Raw genomic sequence first — 16,049 nt, forward strand, 5'->3', positions numbered from 1 at the left:
GTTTTTCATTGATGCCTAAACACAGCCAATCACCGGCACTTTTAGATTTGGGAACATCTAGCATGCTACATACTTATCACTGACATTGATGAGATTAAACAATTTTGAGGCAATTCAGTCCAAACGGACACTGGCTTTAGGATCTGATGCTGATAATAGCTTGGATGGCCCTTTTCTTCTTTGGCCCGGATAACACGGCAGCTTTGTTTTTCAAAAACATTTTGAAATGTGAACTCGGACCAAAAATCACTGTTCCCCTTCTGTCGCTCTCTCCATGTTGTGTCGGAGAAGCGACACTAGGGGTCTCTCTTGAGCGCCGATATTCACCTCTGACCTATTGAAAAGGGCCAATGAGAGTTGGCAGTCAGTATTTGCATACCCCGCCCCCGCACACGGGTATTTAAGCGGGGCAAATACGGAAGTTTAGTCAGGAAAATTTCTTCGCAGCCGATGGTCTGTTTGCAGTCTGCTGCGAGAATACACACCCTGAACGTTCCTGTATCTCTGACGATCTGCTTGCTGTTGGATCTGACGGCGCACAACAGCGGCTTTCTCTATACTTTGCACGGCGTGCATTGTTGCCCCTGAGCACTTCGACAGCGAAGACACACACACACACACACACACACACACACACACACACTGTGTATTAAAAGAGCAAATTTCCTGTAAAAGAGCAAATTTCTCTAAAAGAGCAAACACAGCGGCGTTGAACGTCCTTTTACGGACGCGTCTTTTTCAAGATGCCTTTCCGCCCCTGTGTCGTTCCTGGATGCGGTAGAAGCCTCTCCGCTTCAGACGGCCACAGGCGCTGTCTCGTGTGTTTGGGCCGCGATCACACCGAGGCGGCGTTTGTGGATGGTTCATGTTCTCACTGCGAGAACATGACCATGACCATATTAGTGATCGCGGCTTGCCTTCAACAGAAGGCAAGCCACCCTAGCTGCACCTCGCATTGCTCCTTCTTCCCACGGGATTGAGGACGATGCGGTTGGCGCTAGGGGCGATTTGAGGCGGCAGCGGGTGCAGTTTCGCCGGGTAGCCCCCGCGAACCTCCCGTTCCCGACACGCTCGCTGGTCCCGTCCATGCTCACGCGGCGATAGCGGCTCGCCTCACGGCCCGGCCGTCTATCCTCCCGAGTCCGAAGCAGATGAGCTCGCCGCTGCATCGGAGAGTGCGGTGTCTGATGCCGAGGACTCCCTGGACTGCCGCCTCGGGCCAGCAGGCCCAGGCTGAGGCAGACGCTCAGATGTCCGACATGCTTTCCGGCCGCCATGAGCGTGGGGTTGGATTGGAACCCTCCATCCTCCCCACAGCCTTGCGGTTGGATGATTGGTTCCTGGGGGCAGCGCCGTTCATGGCCTCGCATCCCCCGGTCCCGCTTTTCCGGAGGTGCATGATGAGCTGACGCTCACGTGGAGAGCCCGCTCTCCGCTCGTCTAGGTGCCAACCGCTCCACTCTCTCCACCCTCGACGGCGGAGAGCGCCACGGATACGGGCGCGATTCCCCAGGTCGATAGGGCAGTTGCGCACCATCTATGCCCCGGTAGCCCTACCTCCTGGCGCTGGTCGCCCGTATTCCCATCCAAGCCCTGTAGGACAACATCCTCGCTAACGCGAAGGCCTACAGTGCGGCTGGACGCGCTGCCTCCGCCCTGCATGCGATGGCCCTCCTGCAAGTCCACCAGGCCAAAGCTCTCAAAAACATGCACGGGGTGGACCTGATCCTGATGTGCTGCAGAAACTGCGCTCAGCGACCGACCTCACCCTGAGAGCGACGAAGGCCACAGCGCAGGCACTCGGACAGACGATGGCCACCCCAGTGGTCCAGGAAAGCCATCTTTGGCTTAATCTGGTCGAGATGCGTGAGGCTGACAAGAATCGCTTCCTGGACGCACCTGTCTCCCAGATTGGCCTTTTCGGTGACACCGTCGAGGACTTCGCCCAACAGTTCTCCGCGGTGAAGAAGCAGACGGAGGCCATCTCCCACATCATTTTTTCATTTGCCACACCCCCTGACGGGGGCTGTGGTACCCACATTCTCAATAAAAGAGCTATTTCCTTTGCCTCTGTGTCACCTGGCCCGCAAATGCAGTTCTCATGGCAATCTGCTTTCAGATCACGACAGTCCCGGTACACCGGACGTGGCGATCCCGCCTTCCGCTTGCCCTCGACTGCCCCCCGGCTGGCCGGTTCAGACGAGTCCAGAGGACGCCAGCATCAGACCTCCTCCTCAGTCACGAACCCACCCCCTGCCGGGTGCGCGGAGCAAGGTAAGTGCTTTGAGTCTATTCTCAGCACCTCAGCCCGCAACGAAGCCGCCCGACGCTGCATTACCTGTTCCGCCCTGCTGCGAGGCCCCGCCGGGTACGTCCAAAATACTCGTCCCTTTGGTGCCCCTAGCGCAGAGCTGGGAAGCGTGGCTTTCGCTTCCCAACGCATCACGCTGGCTGCACCGGACCATTCGACTCGGTTACGCAATTCAGTTTGCCCGGCTCCCGCCCCCATTCAGGGGCGTCCGCTTTTCCGCAGTACACGGCGAGCATGCCAGTTCCCTGCGCACAGAAATCGCGACCCTCTTAGCCAAGGGCGCGGTAAAGCCCGTCCCTCCAACCGAAATGAGGAAGGGTTTCTACAGCCCTTACTTCATTGTACCCAAGAAAGGTGGCGGCTTACGACCAATCCTGGACCTGCGAGTTTTCAATAGGGCCTTGTTAAAACTCCCGTTCAAAATGCTCACGCAGAGAAATATTCTGGCTGGCGTTCAGCATCTAGATTGGTTCGCAGCGGTAGACCTGAAGGACGCGTACTTCCACGTCTCAATTCTGCCACGACACCGACCCTTCTTACGGTTCACGTTCGATGGCCAGGCGTTTCAGTACAAAGTCCTCCCCTTCGGCCTGTCTCTGTCCCCTCGCGTCTTCACGAAGGTCGCAGAGGCGGCCCTTGCCCCGCTACGAGTAGCCGGCATCCGCATACTCAACTACCTCAATGACTGGCTCATTCTAGCACACTCTCGAGAGTTACTATGCACACACAGAGACCAGGTGCTCCGGCACCTCAGCCGCTTGGGGCTTCAGGTCAACTGGGAAAAGAGCAAGCTCACTCCGGTTCAGAGCATCTCTTTTCTCGGGCTGGAGTTAGACTCAGTCTCAATGACAGCACGTCTCACGAGCGAGCGTGCTCAGTCGGTGCTGGACTGCCTCGCTTCATTCAAGCCAGGCACAGTGGTCCCTCTAAAACTTTTCCAGAGGCTCCTGGGGCATATGGCGTCCTCTGCGGCGGTCGCGCCGCTGGGGTTGATACATATGAGACCACTCAGCACTGGCTCCAGACGCGAGTCCCGAGACAAGCATGGCACCACGGCACGCATCGGGTAAGAATCACCCCCGCCTGCCTCAAAACACTCCGACCCTGGACAGACCTCTGCTTTTTACGGGCAGGAGTGCCCCTGCAGCAGGTTTCCCGACGCGTTCTGGTCACAACCGACGCCTCCCGGTCCGGGTGGGGTGCCGTGTGCAGCGGGCACACAGCAGCGGGCCGTTGGAAAGGGGCCCCGCTGCGTTGGCACATCAACTGCCTGGAGTTGCTGACCGTCCTTCTTGCTCTCAGGAAGTTCCTCCCGTTAGTTCGGGTCCAAACATGTCCTCGTGAGATCGGACAGCACCGCGGTGGTGGCGTACATAAATCGCCAAGGTGGCGTACGCTCCCACCAAATGTCACAACTCGCCCGCAGTCTCCTCCTATGGAGCCAGCAGCGACTTAGGTCGTTGCGTGCCACTCACATCCCCGGCAAGCTCAACGTCGTAGCGGACGCGCTATCACGACAACGCCTGCCCGGCGGGGAGTGGAGGCTTCACCCCCAGTCGGTCCAGCTGAGAAAGGACCTCCTCTCTCAGGGACGGGGCACGCTCTGGCACCCGCGCCCAGACCTCTGGAACCTCCACGTCTGGTCCCTGGACGGGACGCGGAAGAGCTAGCCGGCTTACCGGCGACCGTTGTGAATACAATCAACCAAGCCAGAGCCCTAAAGTGGCGCTTGTTCGCAGATTGGTGCTCTTCCCGAGCTGAAGACCCGCAGAGATGCGCGATTAGGTCAAGGCCTGGCCGGGAGGTTGAATCCCTCCCGGCCAGGCCTAGTTCCCTCCTGGGATCTCTCGGTAGTCTTGGCAGGACTCCAGAGACCTCCCTTCGAGCCGCTTGAATCAGTTGGACACAGGGCCCTCTCCCTTAAGACGGCCCTGCTGATCGCGCTCGCCTTAATCAAGAGGGTCGGGGACCTGCAAGCGTTCTCTGTCAGCGACACTTGCCTGGAGTTCGGTCCGGCAGATACATCGGTGATCCTAAGACCGCGACCGGGCTATGTGCCCAAGGTTCCTACCACACCGTTCCGAGGTCAGGTAGTGAACCTGCAAGCGCTGCCCCGGGAGAAGGCAGACCCAGCCCTTTCGTTGCTATGTCCAGTGCGCTCCCTGCGCATTTACCTGGACCGCACACAGAGCACCAGACGCTCTGAGCAGCTCTTTGTCTGCTTTGGGGGACGGCAGAAAGGGAATGCCGTCTCCAAACAGAGGCTCGCCCACTGGGTTGTCGACGCCATCACACTGGCTTATCACACCCAGGCCGTTCCCCTACCCTTGCAGGTCCGAGCTCACTCAACAAGGGGTGTAGCGTCCTCGTGGGCACTGGCCAGGGGCACCTCCCTAGCAGACATCTGCAGAGGCACGGGTTGGGCAACACCCAACACCTTTGCGAGGTTTTACAACCTCCGCGTTGAGTCGGTTGCGTCTTGTGTTTTGTCAGGTCCGAGCCCGTAGAACTCGGTAACACGTAGACCGACCGGCCGGGTGGATCGCTTGCGCCCAGCGCCCTTTTCCTGATGTCAAGGTAAAGTAGTGCGCCTTCTTCCCAGGGCGCCCCACTACGAGTTGGGCCCCTGGTCGATTCCTCCCCAGCCCTCCGGGTCCGCGGTTCAGCGGAGGAACTCACCGACCCAAGCCACTGCGGGTACCCTAATGGCTACCCTGTACTGATATCGGCGCTCAAGAGAGACCCCTAGTGTCACTTCTCCGACACAATGTGTCGTTCCCTCCCTCGGGGAATGGAGGTTACATAAGTAACCAAACATTCTACTTTCCATCTAAGATGAGACCAAACCCAGAGAAGTCGGCAGCGCTTCTGGACAGTGTTGATGTATGGCTTCTGCTTTGCATAGTTAAGTCTTAACTTGCATCTGTGGGTGCAGCGGCAAATGGTGTTGACAAACAAAAGGTTTAATGAAGTTATCCCAAGCCCATGTTCATGATAGCCATTACAGATGAATGACATTTTTTAAGACAGTGACGTCTGAGGGATCAGAGATCATCTTGCCCTTTACACACCATGATTTGACCAGTTTCCTTGAATCTTTTAAATATTGTGCAATGTAGAGGTTGAAATGCCCAAAATCTTTTGGGAAACATTGTTATCAAAGGGCTGGATTATTTGCTGAAGCATCTGTTGGCAAATTGACAAGTCTTGAACAATCTGTGCTATTGAAGGACTAGGCTGTTTTTGGAGGCTCCTTATACAGTACTATGACACAATTGCCTCACCTGTTTAACATCTCCTGTTTCACATTGCCTTGTTATTTCAACTTGTCAAATTGATATTAGTCTTAAATTGCCCTCCTCAAATTTTTGGAGCGTGTTGCAATAATCTGTACATTTTCAATAAAATAAAAGGTCAAACATATTATGTGTAGTTGTGGTGCTTTCAATATAGCAAATAATAATTTACAAATCACAATTTTTTGTTTTTATCTGCATTTTTCATACTGTCTCAACATTTTCGGAATTGGGGTTGTGTACACACACACACAAACACATCCACGATATAACAGATTTCTGTGGTACAACTTTCTATTGCTTTGTTCATGCTGACAGCTTTTGAAGAGCAAAATATTGTCCAAATCATGGAATAATTTGATTTGTAATTAATCAGTCTGACCGATTGGTGAATCAAACTGAATCTAATACAAAGTCTTCTGCCTGAATTATAAACTGAAAAACTGACTTCCCATCCATAAGCCTGGGATTACCAACTTGCTCATTGAATCATAGGTTATCTATTTTTTTCGAAAGCAAGCTAATCTGTAAGGTTACCAACTGGTTGTTCCAACTTAATAAAAGAGAAGTATAATTGTTACACTCCAAAAACGGTAAACACTGTGGCTCTGTTGCTCTATCAAAACACTGCCATTAGTTTGAGCATTCTGACTGTCATAGCATCATTGGCTTAACCAATGGCATGAGTTTAGTGTGGGATCTTCGCTAGTCCATTTAGTGACGCTAATAGCACAGAAATCACGCACTTCAAAACTACTGAGGTTCATAGCTTTAAAAGGTGTTGTTTTACAAATTACACAATATTTGTTATTAGGCCAAATCTTGTAATAAACACTGCTATACATCAATAATCAAAGTGAAATCAAATCCAGCCTCGCCTCTTATTTTCACTTCAGAAAACTACTTAATCTCCATCCTTGAAAGGCTTACACATTAAACAACCTTCTTATGATTCGGACCACGCTTCCTAATGAAGCAGGAATTAACCTCTGTCGTCTGACTCATAGTCGATTTCCTTTGGCTTTTCTCTTTTTCTCTCCATCAATGTTCTGGGAAATAGTGCTGGATTTGACACTCAGCAGTTTGAGAAAGAGAGAAATAGTGAAGAGCTTCTTAGAATAGCCACAGCTGTGACAGTACTGCCAAACTTTGGAAACTTCTGGACTTTGCTCTCATATCCAGAGACTGGGATAAGTTTCCAATCACCTGTGCAGTGTCAATGCCCCTGACACTCAGGCCACCACATGAGGTTTGTGTGACAGGCAGAGATGGATATCGGAAAGAAGGAAGAAAATGAGTGTGCCAATCTTTGCAACGCCACTCAAAGGAAAGAAAGATGAAAAGGAGAGCAAATGGAGTCTCCCAAGTCTTCTGCTTCTCCTGTTTTCACCTCAGAAAAAGTCCCAAGTAATCTCACATGTGTCTCTTCTAGAGTTTTAGAAGAGATCTCAAAGAAAGAAAAAAGTAATACAGGGTCTGAATAAAATGAGTAGAGTAAACAATAGAATTTTCATTTATGGGTAAATTATCCCTTTAAAATGTGTTTAATGTAGTACATGCTGTATTATTAAAATCTCTTTTAGACATTTTCATTTGCTACAAAAGGATGAGCAAACCCCTACTGCCATATAACAGCACAGTCAGCTGGAATTAAAAAGACAGAAACACACACATAGACAGACACACACAGGCACACAAAACAACAAAGTAAAAGGCGTCTCAGTCAGCCGCTCAAACAAACATTTAAGAAAATTTCACACTGAAGTCATTTTCTTTAACACCATGACTGGAGGACCATGGAAACCTCTGGAAGCCTTAGTCTTTTTCCCTTCAACTCAGAGCTTTGGATGGCAGGCAACTTAAATTTTTTTTAAAAAAATCTCTCTAGGGCTTAAGTGGCTGGCTTGAGATATGCCTGTCTTCTCAATTCTCCAAAACGCAAATATTAAAACCAAACATGAGATAAAGTTGAATATATTTATTTCATTTTGTTTACTTGCAATGTCTTGAAATAACAGCTCTAGTTGGAAGTCATTCTCCATTACTCTGGTTATTACCCAAATGGTTCAGAAATATTGAAACAAATAATAGCTAAATTTTTGTTTTCTTACTGCGTTAAAATTGCCTATTTGGTTGTTCTTCCCAGCTTTCTTTAAAGTAGCTTTAGAAGTCAGCATGAAATCAAGATTGGCCCTATTTGCTTCATTAATACACATTCTTGGTCTTATGGGGTACAATTCAAGGGTGCACATTCCAAAACAAAAAAGAATGTAATAAATGTTCCTTTCCGCTGAGGTCACCTTTTTTAAGCTCTCCCCTCCAACCAACAGTTACAGTATACTGAGAATTTTTCACAATATAGTCAATCCAGATCAATGAACTGAAATCCCACCCGACAATTTTCTCGTTTAATATTGTCACTCATTTTTCACATTACAGAAGTAAAATGGCATTTATGATGGCTTTTAAGTCACCGTGAACTGCTGTATGCAATCCATTTTACTTCCATAAAGTGATTCATGAGTGAAACACGATATTCGGGAGATTTTGTGTATTTTTTAATTTAGGGCAAAAATATTTGGATTGTGAAAAGTGGACATTACATACCAGAATGGGTGGCGTGGATGGGTTGAAAAATAAGAGGGCTTGATGACATCAGCTGAAAAGGAGCAAGTTATTACATTTTGATTAAAGATTACAAAGATTTTTTCTATGGAATAACATTCAACAATGAATTGTATACACCAAGACTAGGAATATGCATTGAGAAAGTAAATGAGTTCCATTTTGATTGAGTTTTAAACCCAAATATTAAAGTGTACAGTCCGTTACAACTGATCTCGAAGGCCCAAAACGTTATCGCGTTCCCCAAGGTTTAATTACAACTCGCAATTGACATGGTCTTTAAACTTATCTCGGAGATAAAAAGAAACTGGAAAATTAGATTGTATAGGCCACCCTGTTCATAATGTTCTTAATGAGGTTAACATGGCTGTAAATAACAGAGGTCTTCTGAGGTACAAGGTTTATATTCAAAAAGGTGGATTAAACAAAGACATACACACTCATTTGCATGTATGCCAGCACAATTAAAATCCTCGGCACAAACGATGTAGGGCACGGAAAGTCAATCAAGCAATCAGCTTCTGAAGAAGATCAGATGTAATTAAGACAATTTCAACTCCTCCCTCAAGAGGATCTATAAATGAATCAGCGTAGTGTGTGCATCCTCGTGCAAATGTTAGACTGTAACGAAGAACTAGATTAGCATTTTTTGAGGGAAATACCAGTGCTTGCAAGTCAAAAATCGAATTGTGTAATGGATTTAATCTTATAGATAGAAATAAAATGAACTCATCTTGTTTTCTGTAAGCTATAATCAACCCATAATTACGTTAAATAGATCCAAGAAGGAAAAGACTAATCACAATTCAGCATAAAAAATATCATGACAACATCACAGGCAGTTTAATTTGGAAAGAATGCTGAACATGCCTAGGAAATCTAGGACAAATTGAAACTTTTTTTTAAATAAAGAAAAATAAAGAAAAGCCCAAAAATATATCACACAGACTAAAATGTCTAAATTAAGGTTTAACAGAGTACTGTCGTTATTGTGGTTCAGGCTGAATGAATTGCCCAAGTTTAGAATTTGGAAAAAGCTCCAATCACAACGTTTAAGGAATATCAATGCAATGCTGCCTTCAAAGAAAACCAAAATGTAAAGTCTGTAGGTCTTTGCTAAAAGGTTCAATAGATGTGAAGAAGGCTTGGAAGTTTTAAAAGACAGAAAATTGCCCTTTGAATGAGTCCAAGGTCACAAAAAGGCTGATCTCAGAGCCCACACAAAAATCCCTCTCTTTTAGACTTCATTTTATCAGGCAAAGTGGTGGGTGATAAGACGGCATGGTTTGGCTCCAGAAGTCCTCTGGCCTTCACTAGTGGCACTGTATGATGACCTCAGTGCAGAAGAGCAAAGGATGACAGAAAAAAATAGGACAGAAACATCAGAGACACATTTTACATTTACATTTATGCATTTGGCAGACGCTTTTATCCAAAGCGACTTACAGTGCACTTATTACAGGGACAATCCCCCCGGAACAACCTGGAGTTAAGTGCCTTGCTCAAGGACACAATGGTGGTGGCCGTGGGGTTCGAACCAGCAACCTTCTGATTAACAGCCCTGTGCTTTAGCCACTACGCCACCACCACTCTAGACACAAACACCAAGTTCACAGTGAGTGCACACAAGGTCATGTAAATTGACCACAATTGAAAAGGCATTATTGAATAAACAAGTCCAATTGAAGCACAAATTCACCCTCAAAGCACTGTTGACAGAATGCAGTTGTCACTCTCGTTCATAACCAAACTGTGTGTGAACGGAACCATATTTAGCTTTCTAAAACAGGTCTGACAATGATATTCTGCTGCTGTGTTAACATAGCCAAAGAGCATCAGGGATTTTTTTTTTTTTACACCGTTCACCATACAAGACAAACAGATAAATCATGAGATGGACAGTGACACAGAACAGATTTTCCATCTGTTATGCAGCAACATCTGAAACTTTATTTATGGCTGCTGCATATTTCCAAGCCCAGTGAGCAAGACTGTCCCTATCAAGCGATGTTCACCTCCATTCAGTAGCAGTTTTTCATTCTTTGGGACTTTTGAATCATTTCAAATTTAAATCTACATTTCAAAGTAGAGAGAGACCTGGGAAATGGTTTCAGCTCAAAGGAAGTGGCATCCAGAAAAGTGGCATAATGATGTGCAAACCATGTGCATGTCTGAGGGAGGGAGGTAAATCCAGGACAGACAGACAGGGGGGGGGGGGACTTTTTGTCTGCGCACTCAGAGAAAAATGCTCTCCCATGTTCCACTCTCAGACTCTCATAACAATGGAAGCAGCAGAGACAGAGGGGTCTTATAGGCAGCCAATCACTACAGCCACCAGAACAAAGGCTTGAGACGTAGCTTTGAATGCTTGTTGGAAATAAACGAGGGGTGCAGGGAAAGGGCACTCATTCTTAAGGCTGGCAATTTCAGCCCCCATTGCATGCTCAACGTGGGAGTGGGTGAGTGTCAGAGGGGAAGACAGTAAAAGGTTTCTTGTGGAGGTGTTAGTTTCATTCTATGATCTCTTTTGGACAATGCAGAGACAGAGGTCTTTTGTTCCAAGAAACCTGTTGGCATAGAAGCTTATTGTTCAGGGGTAAAGAGAAAAGAAATACAAGGAAACTACATTATGCCTTTGTTTGCAGGAGTAACTCTTTGAGCTGCTCTGACATTTGTTGCTTTTGACAGTAATGGAATACCAAGGGGAGTGAATCTTCCATTTATTCTCAATTTTGGTAATCCCAAGATTAATTTAGTACTTTGCATTGAATGTTTGAAACTTCCCTTTAAAGACCTCAAAACAAGATGGATGCCATTAGCCTTCACACCCCCCATCACCCCGAACAGAGGTCTCCATGACAACCATGAGGAACCTGCATCTCAACCCCTGAAGATCCACTCTTAGAACTAATACGAACCTTTGACACGTACCAACAAGATTAATGGGCAACCAAAACTCTTTAGCGAGCCGAGGAAAGGCTTGTGCACATGGTAATAACCCACTGCAAGTCCTGAGGTGTAAAATGCCTTATCCCACAAGGAAATTAATAGGAGAACCCCAGAGTGTGCCCATGCACTGCAATCTTGGCATGACTAATTGTGGTGCCACCAATCATCCATCCAAAAACTCATTTATCCCACAGCAAAGAAGATACTAACCCTTTTTTCAGTCAAATATATGCACTAGGGGCTTCTTGGAATACAGAATCATTTACAGAGCCATGTGTTGACAATATCTCATTGAGTTTCACTCCCTTATCCGTGTACCTGTAAGCACACTCGCAGACACATCATTCCTTATCTGAGCAAGCCAGCCCCACAGAGGCCAAGACACCATCAAATCATAGTGATGCTCAAACCACCAGGAAATAAAAGGTCAATGGACATCACTACCAGAGCACCAGTGTGGCAAATTAAAAAGAATGTCCGGGTTCAATAGTTAAGCTTGATCGATAGCATTTGTGGCATAATGTTAATTACCACAAAATTATTGACTTTTGATGAAAAAACGTGGTTAAAATAAGGCCCTTACAGTGGAAGCAAATAATAAATGTTAAAATGTACACCGTTTCAAACATATAGCCACAAAATGTCAATATTAAAACACATTTGAGACAAAAATCTTGGATTTGGATGTTACAGCCTTGCGTTACATGGTCATGACAACAACCCTGAAAAGCGCAAGTAGATCACCCAGACGTCTGTTTGATTTTTGTGTTTATGTCTGGAAGATGTTTGTTTTTTTACATTGTTAATTCGTCTACAAGATGTATGTAGCCAGGATTTGCTCTAATCTGGGTAAAACAGCGTTTTCTTATTTTGCACATTGGTCATGGAATTCCCTCCAGAACACATTACATATAAATCACTTTGTTACCTTGGGTGAATTCAAATCTTTTATAAAAAAAAAAAAATAAAAAAAAGTGTATGACTGAAGAGTGCAATTGCTATGTATAAACTGGATTCTGTAATTGTAGTCCATTGTTTTCATTATTGTGTCCTGTTTTTGTCCTATGTCTGTTTTTGTTGTGTTGATCTTTAAACTTTTTACCTTGTTCGGTGAGCTTTCTTGGCCAGGTCTCTCTTGAAAAAGTGATTTAATCTCAAGAGACTTCTTGGTTAAATAAAGGTTAATAATAATGTCAATAAGTATGTCTCGGATGATAATGAGACATTCAGCAGAAGTTTTTCAGATATTTGATTTAGAATGTTTTTAAATTCGATTTTTTAAGATGTTTAGCAGATGTTAATTAAATTGTGATGCTTTCCAGATGAAAAGATCTAAAACGGACATATTGGATATGCAAATGTGCTATCTGGGAATATGTTTATTAGTTGATTTTATCGCACAAAACTTGTTAGCATGTATAATGTTTACATTCGTGGCCAAAAGTTTGGAATAATGTACAGATTTTGCTCTTATGGAAAGAAATTGGTACTTTTAGTCACTAAAGTGGCATTCAACTGATCACAATTTATAGTCAGGACATTAATAACATGACAAATTACTATTACAGTTTGAAAAAAAAATTCAGAACTTCTTAAACTACTTCAAAGAGTTCTCATTAAAAAATCCAGCATGTGCAGCAATGATAGCTTTGCAGATCCTTGTTATTCTAGCTGTCAGTTTGTCCAGATACTCAAGTGACATTTCAACCCACGCTTTCCGTAGCACTTGCCATAGATGTGGCTGTCTTGTCGGCACTTCTCACACACCTTACAGTCTAGCTAATCCCACAAAAGCTCAATGGGGTTAAGATCCATAACACTCTTTTCGAATGATCTGTTGTCCAATATCTGTGTTTCTTTGCCCACTCTAACCTTTTCTTTTTGTTTTTCTGTTTCAAAAGTGGCTTTTTCTTTGCAATTCTTCCCATAAGGCTGCACCCCTGAGTCTTCTCTTTACAGTTGTACATGAAACTGGTGTTGAGCGGGTAGAATTCAATGAAGCTGTCAGCGGAGGACATGTGAGGTGTCTATTTCTCAAACTAGAGACTCTTATGTACTTATCCTCTTGTTTAGTTGTACATCTCTTTCTGTCCTTGTTAGAGCCAGTTGTCCTTTGTCTTTGAAGACTGTAGTGTACACCTGTGTATGAAATCTTCAGTTTTTTGACAATTTCAAGCATTGTATAGCCTTCATTCCTCAAAACAATGATTGACTGATGAGTTTCTAGAGAAAGCTGTTTCTTTTTTGACTTCATATTGACCTTAAGACATGCCAGTCAAATGCATACAGTGGCAACTCAAAAACAAAGACAATGTTAGGCTAAACTGAATGAACCAAATAGCTTTCAGGAGTGTTTGATATAATGACAAGGGATTTTCTAGTACCAAATTAACAGTTTAACATGATAACTCTGGGATAAGGTGTTGGAGTGATGACTGCTGGAAATGGGGCCTGTCTATGATATTTGATAAAAATTACTTTTTTCAGATAGTGATGGTGTTGTTTTTACATCAGTAATGCCCTGACAATAGTGTTTGACAAAAACTTTATGATCAGTTGAATGCCAATTTGGTGAATTGAAGTACCAATTTATTTCCGAAACAGCCAAATCTGTACATTATTCACACATTTTGGCCGCCAGAGTACATCTCAGTGCTATGCTTTTGAAACAATGTGGGGGTGTTACGTTTATATAGACTGGCCTCATTCACTTCCATTACAATCGCCTTAATGAATTTCGCCGATTATTTTTCCTTATCAACATTATGCCACAAATGCTGTTGTTTGAGTGACTTGTATTGAACCCGGAACATTCCTTTACGTACGTAATTAGTAGAACATAAACTTATAAATGTTATGTTTATAACGCTAATATCTGGAAATAACTTAAGAGAAGTGGTATCATTAAGGAACCTTATGTGAAGTGGTACTAATATCAAGTCCCTGTTTCTTTTCTACCCGTCAACATACATTTCTAATGGCATAAAAAGATATATAAACTGGTTTCAAACAGCTGTTGTAATAAGAGGGTGCTAATTAAGCGCCTTAAATTCAAATGAGGTAAGTGAGGCAAAACAATCCCACCTGCTGTCGTACAACATTAAAACAAAAATTGATCACGACAGGCCACACCTTGCGTAACATGGCGTACCGACACAAGGGATGCGGGTTGTGGTCAGTCGCTCTTTGAAGTTCACCGGGATAACCCAATTAATCACATCTGTAAGATGTTGAAATCAGCGTGCACAAGCGTAACACATGCGTGCGAGTTGCGGTTCAATTCACTTGGGACGGTTGATTTCATGTTCTTAGGCTCTCATTGTCGGTAAAGATCATGAAAATTACGTCTTATTTACGTTGGTCGTTTCTATATAACCATAAACGTGCATGCGATGTCAGGCGGACAGAACAAAGATTAACCCACACGCTACTGTGTCACATTACCTTGGCTGGACAGCAGACACGCGCCAACAATCAGGCAACAGTTTATCATCGTAAAGTAACTCATTCCGCTCTTGATATCCAGCGCAGTCCGGGTAGTTGACAAAGAAATCCTCAAAACTTTATCATAAATTCACTTTGCGGAGTGAACCGGGGACGGTATGTTGAGGACTCGCTCGTCAGATCAGAATCTCTCAGTCTACAGCCTGTTCCAATATATATCAACAGCTACTAAAGCCCTTCTCCCGTTAAGGACGGAGTGTGCACAGGTATGTTGTGGCCGTGATGGTGCGCAGACGGAACAGCGGAATGCCGTGAGCCCTGGCTGCTCGCCTCTGACTTGTTCTGTTCGATCGAACGCTGTCAAGCGCAACCCGATGGAATTGGTTGTGATGTCATAATAGCGTCACGCCATTGCCGGAATGAAGTTTAGAACTTGTGGATTGGGCTGCTGCGATTAAAGGTTTTCGCGGAAGGACCAGCTATTCTAGTTTCCCCAATGAAGGGTTTCCACGTTAGCCAGAAAACCACCATTCAGATTTGTTTTATTATTTTGTTTTTTGCCTTTGCTTTTAGCTTGTTCTAATCTCTCTGCTGTCTTACAATGGTTTCTGAACTGGATCTGGGGGGGGGGGACAATTGTTTATAAACGCGATCAAATGTTTGTCATAACCAAACGGGAACCATACATGAATGTTAGGGGAACGTTATGTGTTTGTATCTATTTCAATTATCGAATGCATTACTTTTTTCATAGTTCTGTATTGCTGCAAACCCATGTTTTGATGAAATGTCAAAAAAAAAAAAACGCATAATGCGCTGAAATCAAGGACAAAGTTGATGAATTCAACTGTGCCTTCTCCGCTGGGAATGGTCTGCATACTAATCACTGACCTCGCTGTGCCATCTATTGACAGATCTTTGCAATTACGCGCCCACGTTCATCGGCATGCAAAGCGCGCCTAACATAGACCTGACTTTTAAATCTTTGTCAAACGGAATACAGCGTCTCTTCGATTATGTATAAAAGGCTGCATGTGCATGCGTTTATAATTTTAATTACCGGTATTGCCGCTGACGGCACTTTTACCAGATCTCATTTGGAATTCTCTTCGTCCAATGCATTTTTCCCACCATGGAAACTGATTCTTAAATGATGACATTTGGTTTTCTTTGTGGCCAACTACGCCCATAGCCTTTCCCCTTACGTATAGCTTTTCCCCTTTGTAGAGAAGTGTAAAGCTGTGGGCAAAGATCAAGTGTGAAATTGAGAATCAAAAGTTCATTACCAATTAAATCTGAGGTGCTCAATCCATATAAGCAAATTCAGTTCCAACACGGCTCTAATGCACCTGCCATCATTTTCAAGTGAACGCCAAGTCCTTTATTAGCTGCTTCTGGTGTGTTTGATTAGAGTTTGAATTAAT

General features: G+C 44.9%; 1 protein-coding gene across 2 annotated transcripts in view; it reads right to left on the bottom strand.

The window, feature by feature from the left end:
* The window catches only part of LOC127619846 (nectin-2-like), a 183,794-nt gene extending 168,700 nt beyond the window's left edge, over window positions 1-15,094 (bottom strand). For both annotated transcript variants that reach the window (XM_052092862.1, XM_052092861.1), the window contains exon 1: window positions 14,626-15,094. In XM_052092862.1, coding sequence (XP_051948822.1) covers window positions 14,626-14,689 — 64 coding nt within the window. In that variant the 5' untranslated portion in view covers window positions 14,690-15,094. The remainder of the gene's footprint in view (window positions 1-14,625) is intronic.
* Window positions 15,095-16,049: the final 955 nt, after the last annotated feature.

Source organism: Xyrauchen texanus, chromosome 26, assembly GCF_025860055.1.
Source record: "Xyrauchen texanus isolate HMW12.3.18 chromosome 26, RBS_HiC_50CHRs, whole genome shotgun sequence".
Lineage (NCBI taxonomy): Eukaryota > Metazoa > Chordata > Actinopteri > Cypriniformes > Catostomidae > Xyrauchen > Xyrauchen texanus.